Consider the following 12303-nt stretch of genomic DNA (forward strand, 5'->3'; position numbering starts at 1 on the left):
ACTCTGTCGTGTTTCAATCAATTTACATTTGAATGTTGCCTAAAGTTCTCTTAATGACAGGTTTTTACCTCTTTTTTAGTACTGCGGCGACTTATTAAATTATCAAGATTTTTTATTCATATTTATGTGAATTAGTTATTTGACATTGGATGATATTGTAGAATTATTTCATTGTCACCGTTACTGCCGGTCGCGTGCCTATCCAGGTGTATGTATTAGGGTTTTTGAGTCGACGGATCTGAGTCCGTGTCTGCACTTTGATCATCAATATGCAAAATTCAACATGTTTTGGCATATGGCTGGCCTTTCCGTTGCATCTGCGGTGGAAACCATTTTATACGAAGAAAACGGATGAGTTATTGGATGAGGATGAAATAATTCAAGAGCGCAAGGCTCTCAATATCCGTCTTATCAATTTGAGTCAGTCGTAGTCATGTAAGAGTTTGCAGTGGCTGCTGCTCTACTTTGTGGATATTCCAATCTTCTACATTTCAGATTATTTTAGTTTCCAGCAAAGCCGGTCTCTCTGTTTTATAGTGGTTTCCGAGGAGACCTCCTGCCATGGTTCAGCTTAACCGGGCGAGGTGGAATACTTGCAACGCTAGTGGGAGGCTGATTTCAAGGTGGAGCAAAAGGTGTTTCTGATCAGATTTGGTGTAGGGGGAGCTTCAATTTGATTGTCCGAGAGAACTTGCAATTTAAGCTATCTTCTAGAAATGGACTTTAGAAGTGCCCATTGGTTGTGTAAGATTCTGTGGGATTACATTAACAAAGCAAACACATGCCTGGCATTCTAACAACAGTTCATAGAGTGGTAAATATCAGAGGCAGTTTCTTGGAAGTGTATAGGTTCTCTCAACAAGGGAAGAAGCAAAGAATCATTATTCCGAGTGGCAGAGCTTTCTGGGGGTGGAGATGCTTGGCAAACCAGACGTTTAAACTCTTTTGAGGTAAGAGAGATGTTAGTGAGATTGCTTGCATCAACTGTGGAAACTTTGGCCAGTAGTCCCAACTGGCAAGACACGATAAGGGTAAAACTGCCCTTTTGTTGGATTCCATTTTGGACCATCAAAGCAGCTGTAAGGATAAGGATTGGAATGAGGCGCTGATCATCACTAAAGAGAGGGTTAATTTACGTGGGATCTGGTTAGGAGGGGGTGGGGGGTTCTTGGTAAAGCAGCACAACGTCACATTGATTTAATCCCATTTCAAGCTAACAAGGCGGTATGGTGGCTTAACAATAAAGAGGATACTGCCTTCTATCTGAGGTTGGGGAGGTGCTTTTTTGGAAAGTAGAGTTACATTGTCTTTTGAAAGATGGAGGCAGGATATTAATGTGAAGGAGACAGTGTTTGAGTGTTGCTGCAGTTCGTTTAGGATTTATGGCATTCCGTGTAACTTGTGGTCGAATAAAATGTTACTGCTGGTAACAAGTTAAGACTTGGTGGAGCTTAAGGATCTCTCGGGTATTAAAATTAAAGTGGTTGGACCGAAAGGGGGTTTCATTAATAGTTTGATGCAGATTCATACGCAATTTGGCAGCTCTGAGGTTCGAATTGAGGTGGTCTCTGTTAATCGAGAGGCATATGAGAGCTATGAGCGCTAGTCAGACAAGGCTGTTATGGAGGTCGGGGACAGAAAAATGGAAGTAGTTTAGAACAATAGTTGAGGGATAGGGCTTAGAAAGTTGTGTTGTGGTTATTGTGATATATATTCACAGACTAGATCAATGAACATTGATACCCCATGGATGTGCCCATTACCCCTGGCCCATCTCTAGCCCAAATGGAAGACAGGCCCATTAAGGGCTCAGATGTTCTCCTATAAATATCAGGTTTGAGCGTATGATAATTGATTCACTATATTGTTTTTAGCAGCACCCTTAGCCGCTTCTTCCATATATCCTCATTCACTGACTTGAGCGTCGGAGGGGCTACGTCAGGACACCCTCCTGGCCCCCTCCTAACGATTTTATTTGTGATTTCAGGCTCGGGACAATTTTGAAACCTGCGTCTGTACTAGTGACACTTGCTGGAATCAGACCCTAAATTTCCCGTGAGTATCACTTGGCGCCGTCTGTGGGAAAGTTTGAGTTGAGACGTAGAGATGGTAGGCAAGAGAGGGAGTAGAAGAGCTACCTCAGCATCGTCGCGTCCTCAGAGGGGACCCGAACAATCTCATATTGAGACAAGACTGGAACAACCACATCTTGAGATAAGACAGGAACAACCTCGTCAAGAGACAAGAGCCGAACAACCTCGTCAAAGGACCAGGGTCGAGCAACCCCGTCCTAATGAAAATGAGGGGAACTTGACCCTAGAGCAGTTGGGTCAATTTATTACCCGGACGGTGGACGAGGCCATGAAGAAGAATCAAGAGTCTATGTTTGATGAACAACAAACCACTCGTCAGGAGCGAGAGGAGAATGCTGAGGGTCATCAGAGCAGGGTTGAAGAGACGCAACCCATCCAAGGTGGGGAGAATCCCGAGATAGAGGAGATGTGGAAGGAGATAAGAATGTTGAGGCATCAATTGGGAAACAGAGCTCCAGTGTCCAAGAAAGAGAGTCTTTTTTCCCCGTCATTTTGGAGGAAGGGCTTCCTCCAAATTTCCTGTTAAGGCATCGCCGAGCAGAGTGTGAGAGAAGAAAAAATAAATTTTTCCTGCTAAGCGTCGCCTAGTAGAGGAGTAGAGTGGAGGAGAAATATTTAATTTTCCTACTAAGGCATCGCCTAGTAGAGGAGCAGAGGTGAGGAGATTGATATTAAATTTTTCCTACTTGGCTGAGCCTGGTAGAGGAGCAGAGGTCAGGAGGCGGAGAATTTTTATTTACTTACTTGGGCTGAGCCCGGTAGAGGAGCAGAGGTGAGGAGATTGAGATTGAATTTTCCTATTAAGGTATCGCCTCGTAGAGGAGCAGAAGTTAGGAGATTGATGTTACAATTTTCCTACTTGGGCTGAGCCTGGTAGAGGAGCAGCGGTTAGGAGGCGGAGAATTTTTATTTACCTACTTGGGCTGAGCCCGGTAGTGGAGCAGAGGTGAGAAGATTGAGATTGAATTTTTCTAATAAGGCATCGCCTAGTAGAGGAGCAGAGGTGAGGAGATTGATATTAAACTTTTCCTACTTGGGTTGAGCCTGGTAGAGGAGCAGAGGTCAGAAGGCGGAGAATTTTTATTAACCTACTTGGGCTGAGCCCGGTAGAGGAGCAGAGGTGAGGAGATTGAGATTGATTTTTCCTACTAAGGTATCGCCTAGTAGAGGAGCAGAGGTGAGGAGATTGATGTTAAGATTTTCCTACTTAGGCTGAGCCTGGTAGAGGAGCAGAGGTGAGGAGATTGAGATTGAACTTTTCCTACTTGGGCTGAGCCTGGTAGAGGAGCAGAGGTGAGGAGATTGAGAGTGAATTTTTACTACTAAGGCATCGCTTAGTAGAAGAGCAGAGGTGAGGAGATTGATATTAAATTTTTCCTACAAAGGCATCGCCTAGTAGAGGAGCAGAGGTGAGGAGATTGAGCTTGAGATTGAATTTTACCTACTTGGGTTGAGCCTAGTAGAGGAGCAGAGGTGAGAGGTGAGAAGATGTAGACTAAATTTTCCTACTACGGCATCGCCTAGTAGAGGAGCATAGTGAAGCAGAAAAATTAAACTTTACCTACTTGGGCTGAGCCTAGTAGAGGAGCAGAGGTGAGGAGATTGAGCTTGAGATTGAATTTTACCTACTTGGGTTGAGCCTAGTAGAGGAGCAGAGGTGAGAAGATGTAGACTAAATTTTCCTACTTGGGCTGAGCCTAGTAGAGGAGCCAGGGGTGAGGAGGTGAAACCTTTATTTTCCTGCTAAATCATCGCCTAGCAGAGGAGTCAGAGGGTGAGAAGGTGGAAGTTTTATTTTCCTGCTGAGCCATCGTCTAGCAGAGGAGTCAGAGGGTGAGGAGTTGGAAATCAAGTTATTTTCCTGCTGAGGCATTACTTAGCGAGGAGGGGTTGTGGGCAAGGCTGGAACGTGGGGCGAGCATGCAGGTGGTTGGGGCGAGGCTTGGGCGCGGCGATGGTGGGCGAAGGGCGAGCAAGCGGGGACGAGCGTGCGAAGGGGGTGGGGCGAGGCTTGGGCGCGGCGATGAGGGGCGCTGGGCGAGCTCGTGGCAGCGGGCAAGCGTAGCACTTGTGTGAGCGGGACGAGGGGCAAGCAGCTGTGCGAGCGTGCTGTTGGGTTCGGGCGAGCTGGTGGCAGGGGCGAGGCGCTGTCGGGGTGTGGCACCGGGTGAGCGTAGGTAGCGCTTCTGTGCGCGAGGCGATGGGCGAGCTTGCGGCAGGGGCGAGGCGATGGGCGAGCTTGTGGCAGCGGGCGAGCGTAGCACTTGTGTGCGCGGGACGAGGGGCGAGCGGCTGTGCGAGCGACGGGCGAGCGTGCGGCTGGGGCCGGGCGAGCTGGTGGCAGGGACGAGGCGCTGTCGGGGCGTGGCACCGGGCAAGCATAGCGCTTCTGTGCGCGAGGCGATGTGCGAGCTTACGGCAGGGGCGCTGGGAGAGCTTACGGCAGGGGCGAGGCACTGGGCGAGCGTGGCTTGAGCGTTGGGCGAGCGGCTGTGCAAGCGCTCGGGCGAGTGTGCGGCTGGGGCCGGGCGAGCTTGTGGCAGGGGCGAGATGCGCTTGGGCGGGCCTGCGGCAGGGACGCTGGGCGCGTGCTGGTCGAGTGCAGCAGGGGCGATGGCTCGGCGGTGTCGGGCGAGTTCACAAGAGTAGGTGTAGAGTGAGAAGGTGGACTGCGATGGTGGAGTGTACGTGAAGTGCAGAAGAAATTCTATATGGGAGAAGTGAGAATGAAGTAAGGAGGTGACCAGAGCAGGGAGGAAGCCCAGATCAGATCTTTCCCCGCAGAGCAGGATTGCGATTTGATTTGTTTCCAAATCTTTGGAGACTGATGAACGGCGGGAAGAAAATGCACAACTTGCACCGGTAACCCGATGACAACACAACTAATCGAACTTCGAACCTGCGATTCAGTTCGACTCGGGAGGGGGAGACTGGTGATACCCCATGGATGAGCCCATTACCCTGGCCCATATCTAGCCCAAATGGAATACAGGCCCATTAAGGGCCCAGGTATTCTCCTATAAATACCAGGTTTGAGCGTATGATAATTGATTCACTATATTGTTTTCAGCAGCACCCTTAGCTACTCCACCCATATATCTTCAGTCACTGACTTGAGCGTCGGAGGGGCTACGCCAGGACACCTTCCTGGTCCCTCCTAATGATCTTATTTGTTTTTTCAGGCTCGGGACAATTTTGAAACTTGCGTCTGTACTAGTGACACTTGCTGGAATCGGACCCTAAATTTCCCGCGAGTATGAAACATACATGAGTTTATATGCAAGAATATCACCCTTGAAGATAAGGAACTATCTCAATGAAGAATAATTACAGCTACGATAAAGTCCCTGCAAGTTAGGTATTACATCAATCTAATCCCAAAAATCCACAACATATTTCTGTTTTGATATAATGATTCTCTGTTTCGAATGAGCCACTTCAATTCCTAGAAAATACTTGTCTACCAAGATCCTTAATGTCGAATTCCTTTTCTAAGCACTGTCTCATTCTTTGCATTTCTTCGGGATCGTTCCCAATAACTATGATATCATCCGCATATACAAATAACACAGTCACTCCCCTTATCTTTGAATGCCGCACAAACAATGTATGATCCCCTTGACATTGCTTATAACCCGATGCATTTATCACGTTTGTAAACCTTCTAAACCAGGCCCTTGGAGATTGTTTAAGTTCATATAGGGCCTTGTTTAACTTGCAAGCCATCCAATCTTTAGATTTAAAACCTTGGGGAATCTCCATATTGTCGAAGTGTGATGTAAATTAGGGTAAAATCAAATCCCTTAATTAAAGGGATTCGGTTAGTGTACAGTTATGCAATATGCAGATTCTTAGGAATTAGTTAGCAGATTTTTAGGAATTAGTTAGTTTCCTTTTTTCCTGTTTCTAGAGTATTCTGTAAATCCCTATTTATGTAACATTTTTACTGATTCATCAAGCAAGGAAGAAATTATTCCTGAATCATTTTTCTACATGGTATCAGAGCCCTAGGACATTAGTCTGGGATCATTCCGTATTTTCCAGCCTTCATTGCTGTCCAGTTTTTTTCCAAGCCTTCATTGCTGTCTTTTCTTTTCTATTTCCCCATCCTTCACCATGTCTACCATCTCCAGCAGTTCGTCTTTCCCTGATGATACCACTGCTGTCCAGAAGACCGGTGACCTGCAGAATATTCGGGCCTCAAATCGACTCAACGGGACAAATTATCTCAAGTGGTCCCAATTCATTCGCACGTATCTCAAAGGCAAAGGAAGACTCAGCCATCTTATTGGAACGGGACCACCGAGGGAGGATCCAAAATTTGACGCTTGGGATGAAGAGGACTCTATGATCATGTCCTGGTTATGGGACTCCATGGATCCCATAATCAGTGACACATGTATGTTCTTTTCCACAGCGAAGGAAACTTGGGACTATATCCGCCGCACCTACTCAAAAACCAAGGATGCTGCTCAGGTGTATGAGATAAAGACTAAAACTGCAGCCCTCAAACAAGGTACCAAATCTGTCATTGAGTATGCTTCTCTGCTGCAAAATCTATGGCAGGAACTTGACTATTACCGAGTCTTTGAGATGAAATGCCCGGAGGATGCTGTACTATTGAAGAACTTTATTGAGAGAGACCGAATATATGATTTTTTGGCCGGATTAAACCCTGAATTTGATCAAGTAAGAATTCAGGTGCTTGGCCGAGATGACACACTGTCCCTAGAAGAGACAATCTCACTGATTCGCTCAGAAGAAAGTCGCAGGGGTATCATGCTTGAGCCACAGCACATGGATGGATCAGCACTTGCAACAAAAGGAGAGGATCTAGAGACAGATAAGGCGGCTGATATGAGAAGACCATATCCAAGCAGAGAAAATCAGTGGAAGGGGAACAAAGACAACCTATGGTGTACTTATTGCAAGAAACCAAGACACACAAGGGAAAATTGTTGGAAGATACATGGCAAATGATAGGACTCGTTTTTACGTGTTTTTAGTGTTGGTTTTGAGTCGCATTCATGCATCATATTAGTTTGTTTAGTTTAATTTAGCATTCATTTAGCATTATTTAGCATTTGGCTGATCTCGTGTATTTTGTGGTTGTTTTGTAGGAAGTGGACCAAAAAGTGGGATTTTATTTGCATAGCATCGAAGAGGTCTCGCTAGGGCGGTCAAAAGTGACCGCCCCAGCGAGCATATTGGCCCAGCCGAGGAGTTTCTGCGCGAGTCATTCGCTAGGGCGGTCAAAAATGACCGCCCCAGCGAATCCATCGATGTGAACGAGAATATTTTGCGCGAAGCTCTCGCTAGGGCGGTCAAAAGTGACCGCCCCAGCGAGACCAAAGACACGGCCAGGAATTTTAATTCGAGAATCACTCGCCCCAGCGGACAATCCTGACCGCCCTAGCGAGCGACGCAATCCGGGAAGATTTGTTTCCAAGTTTTGTGGACTCTATCTTAGACCATAACCTAATACACGAGGGAGGCGCCGATTTGGAGACTATTCTGATATTTTCCATCACTTTTCTTGGGAGGAAGGCTAGGAGCAAGAGAGACTTTCGAAGAACTCGAGAATTCCAAGCGTCGCAGCCGTCATCCATCGTCAACCTTAGTATTTTAATTATTCAGTTTTTATTTCTTGCATAGATTGTTGATTTTTATTGTGAATTTTGTTGGCTAAACTCTATATTTGTTGGGATTTGAGGGGATCCTACCCCGTACTCGTTGTTTAACATTATTTATCGACGTTTTTATGAGTGATTTGTTTATGCTTTTGTGCTTTCTCATTTCAATTGAAGTCTAGCTAACTTCCTTTGATTATTTCATGTTGTTAATGATTTCGATAGAATAATTGACAATAGGATCGAATAGCATAGACCACGGATTTACAATTTTAGTAGATATACGGAATTGGGTACGTGTCGATAGTGATAATTCACCCGGATGAAAGCTAGCGGATTCCATAGAACGTAATGCAATCGTGAACTGTTAAATAATTGAGGATACTTGATTACTGCATGTTTATGATTAGTATTAATATAGCTCGACAGAGTATATTAATTAGTCTAGGGAATTCCGTCGAATGCACGAGTAAAAGTCGAGTATAATTATTTGAACACGAGCGGTAGGTGAACTGATAATTCCCAACAAATTCGCTTCTCATTTGATTTACATCCAATTTAATCATTGATTTCTTGATTATTTGTTCTTGCATTTTAATCATTTTAGTTATTAAATTTTCTTTAGTTTAATCACCAACTCAATCTATCGTTGCTAAAGAAATTGAAGTGAAAATAAGAATAGAGTAACGAAGTCCTTGTGGATCGATACTCGTATTCACTTACGTTTATTATAACTTGACTATCGTGCACTTGCGATATTTTAAATCGAGCTTTCATTTATAAAACAAATTTTGGAACTATTCACTGTGCAAGTTTTGCTCGATCAAGTTTTTGGCGCCGTTGCCGGGGACTGTTGATTCACAATTTTTCTATTTTTCATTTAAATTCTTTAGTATTATTTATTTTATTGTTAGTTGATACTCCTATTCTGTTGCAGATTTTTCTTGTGGTGCATGCGAAGATCACTCGAAGTTAAGCTTGAGCCTTTTGACCCTGAGATCGAACGCACTGCTAGACGCCGAAGACAACAGCAAAGACTCAAGGAACAAATGGATAGGCACGAACAAGAGCAGGAGGCGGACCGCCAAAATGAGAGACGGATTGGATTATGCACAACCGTCTCTTGATGGAGCACGTCCAAGCATCGTGAGACCAGTCATCCGAGCTAACCAGTTTGAGATCAAGCTAGCTATCATTCAGATGATTCAAAACACTGTTCAATTTGGGGGAAGTGCACTTGACGACCCTAATTCTCATATAGCTGATTTTCTTGAAATTTGCGATACTTTTAAGTTTAATGCTGTGTCTGATGATGCTGTTCGTTTGCGTTTATTTCCATTTTCACTAAGAGATAAAGCTAAGGCGTGGTTAAACTGTTTGCCTGTAGGGTCTATCACTACATGGGAGGATATGGCGAAGGCATTCCTGATCAAGTACTTTCCTCCGTCGAAGACTATGAAGCTGAGAGCCGACATTACTACTTTTGCTCAATATGAGCTTGAGTCACTTTACGAGGCGTGGGAGCGATACAAGGATTTATTGAGGAGATGTCCACACCATGAGCTACCTCTTGGGTTAGTTGTTCAAACTTTTTACTACGGCCTGCTTACTCCTAACCGTACCATGATAGATGCTGCTGCCTGTGGTAACTTGCTGAGAAAAACGGCTGAGGAAGGATATGAATTATTGGAGGAGATGGCTGCTAGTAGCTATCATCCTCATTCCGATAGGCAGAAACGAGGTGCTGGAGTTAATCAAGTTACTGATTTGTCTGCGGTGTCAGCACAGTTAGAGGCTTTGAACAGAAAGATTGATGGGATGAGTGCGAGTGGATCGGCTATGCGTCTGCAAGAGATTTTCTGTGATAAGTGTGGAGGTGAGCATGACGTGCAGGATTGCCAAGATGGCAATCCATTCTATGTGCCTGAGGGAGCAAAACACGTGGGATTCCAGAACCGTCCTAGAAATGACCCTTATTCAAACTCTTATAATCCGGGATGGAGGAATCACCCAAACTTTTCGTGGGGAGGTCAAAACAACCAAAACCGCCAACAAAGAGGTCCACCACATGGGATGCACCAAGGATTCAAGCCAGAACCGCCTAGGGAGGAGAAGTCAAATTTAGAGCAAATGATGACTAAATTTATTTCAGCAACCGAGACGAGATTTCAGAATCAGGATGCATCCATAAAGGGGTTAGAGAATCAAATTGGGCAGTTGGCTAAGTTAATTGCTAATAGGGAGCAAGGAACTTTGCCAAGCAACACGGAGACTAACCCGAGAGAGCAAGTGAAAGCTGTGGAATTGCGTAGTGGAAGAGCATTCGAGTCTAATGAGGAAAGGACCAAGCATGGTGAGGATGAGGTGGAACATCAAGGAGTTATGCAAAATTCTTGAAAGATATCTTGGCGAATGATGGAACACCTGAAGTGAGGGATGCGGCATTCTCTGCTTTGGCATCTATTGCTAAGGTATTTATTCAGGGTTTCTGTCTCGATATATCAATTTGCTCTTTTTTTCACATGCTCCGTTTCTTTCCTTTAGATGGTTGGTATGAGACCTTTGGAAAAGTCGTTGGAAAAGCTCGATGATGTTAGGAAAAATAAATTATCTGAAATGATTGGAGGATCGACAGTTGACCCGTCTATTGTTCCAAGCTCAGGTTTAGAATTTTATGTTTGTTATCTGTCATGAGTGGAATTGTTCTGTTATTTATTTGATTGGATTTTTCTTAACATTTATTATATGGATTTAAAAATAATGCCAGCTGCCAACCCATCTTCTGGGAAAAGTTTATCATCCACCGAGGTTAGTATATGTTGAACTTACGATAGCTTCAGTTTGGTTATTTAAATTAGTTCCAGAATTGATGCATCTGAAATACTTGCAATTTTATTTGTTGTTTGTTTACATATTTATTGTTGGTCACAAACTGCTCATCAGTTATTTGCTCGATGGTGTATATTTTCATGAATGCTGGAAGGTCAAATAGATTCCCGTGTATAAAAGATAAATTGAGGTGGCATCTGAACTGTGCATCTTTTAGCTGACAGAACGGCCTATAGCCTTGTATATTCTGTCATATGTGCTTTTAATTATCGGTTCATATTGTTTGTTACCCTGTGTTTTTCCCTCCTGCTCAATGCTGCTCCTTTTTATCCATTTAATGATAATCTTTTAAGTACTCATCTTGTAGGCCTGTGAAGGGGGTTTATCATCCACTTTCCTAATTATTGTTACTAAATTCATTGGACTTTAGATTCTTCCCTTTATCATTCCGTAAACATTATTAATCCAATCCCTTTCTGCGCATTGATTTTTTGTTTTTACCGAGATTGTCTAATCCCTTTCTATGTTTTGATGTTCTGTTTCTCCTGAGATTGTTGTTGAATCCTACATACTGTCTTTTTTATTGTAACAGGTTTCTGATGGATCATTTGTTAAAAGATCAGCAGCCAGTATGCTTAGTGGGAAGAAACCTATTCATACAGTTGTAAGTTCTTTCTTAACCCGATTCTCACTTCCTATTGGCTGTTGTTGGTGAGTTTCCGATAAAATTGCAAGAGAAAAATATGGAGTGCAGAACCTCGTTGTGTTTCTTCATTCTGTACTTCGTTGATGATTTGTTTGATCTCCCTTTTTCATTGCTATGTTTTTGAGATTTTAGCTGGTTACTTAATTACTGATTGTTTGCTGTTCCCATTGCATGGCTTTCAAATTTTCAGCCAGTTATCAAGAAAGTTGCCTCCAGTAAATCGGTTTCCGATAAAAATTGCAAGAGAAAAATATGGAGTGCAGAACCTCGTTGTGTTTCTTCATTCTGTACTTCGTTGATGATTTGTTTGAACTCCCTTTTTCATTGCTATGGTTTTGAGATTTTAGCTGGTTACTTAATTACTGATTGTTTGCTGTTCCCATTGCATGGCTTTCAAATTTTCAGCCAGTTATCAAGAAATTTGTCTCCAGTAAATCGGTTTCCACCAAGAAAGGTGATGGAGGAGGACAATCAAAAGTTTCAAAGCCTGCAGAACCTGAAGATTTAGAGGTAGTTAATGGACATGTCCTCATCTCGTTATGGTTTTTATTGTAACGCTAGCCGGTATGTATGATGTTACAATTTCATTTATTTGATTTGTTACTCTCTTGATATACAAGCCAGCTGAAATGAGTCTGGAAGAGATTGAAAACAGATTAGGATCCCTTGTGCAATCAGATACAATTTCTCAGTTGAAGAGTGCTGTTTGGAAAGAACGACTTGAAGGTCTACATCTTTGAATTTATGTTTTGATATTTCTCTTTACAACTTTAATCTCTATAAGTTTGCAGGAATTTCTTCTATAGTTATATCATTGTCTTTGTCAGTTAATATTGAAGGTTTCCGGCCGAGCTTTTTACTAATTTTGCTTCCAATGGTTTCCCATTTTTATTCATAGCTCCCTTTTCTTCTGAGAAACTCTGTCGTGTTTCAATCAATTTACATTTGAATGTTGCCTAAAGTTCTCTTAATGACAGGTTTTTACCTCTTTTTTAGTACTGCGGCGACTTATTAAATTATCAAGATTTTTTATTCATATTTATGT

General features: G+C 43.4%; 1 protein-coding gene and 1 non-coding gene across 2 annotated transcripts in view; one reads left to right on the plus strand and one right to left on the minus strand.

Annotated features, from left to right (window-relative positions):
- The window catches only part of LOC140838949 (protein MOR1-like), a 70307-nt gene that overhangs the window by 12525 nt on the left and 45479 nt on the right, over positions 1-12303 (plus strand). The window contains 8 exon segments of the mRNA XM_073205578.1: positions 7214-7236; positions 9941-10076; positions 10124-10194; positions 10268-10385; positions 10491-10531; positions 11145-11216; positions 11664-11768; positions 11879-11984. Coding sequence (XP_073061679.1) covers positions 7214-7236; positions 9941-10076; positions 10124-10194; positions 10268-10385; positions 10491-10531; positions 11145-11216; positions 11664-11768; positions 11879-11984 — 672 coding nt within the window.
- On the minus strand, positions 9182-9288 carry LOC140840339 (small nucleolar RNA R71). The gene has a single exon (XR_012119925.1). It is a non-coding gene; the product is annotated as a small nucleolar RNA R71 (small nucleolar RNA).

Source organism: Primulina eburnea, chromosome 8 (genome assembly GCF_022965805.1).
Source record: "Primulina eburnea isolate SZY01 chromosome 8, ASM2296580v1, whole genome shotgun sequence".
NCBI lineage: Eukaryota > Viridiplantae > Streptophyta > Magnoliopsida > Lamiales > Gesneriaceae > Primulina > Primulina eburnea.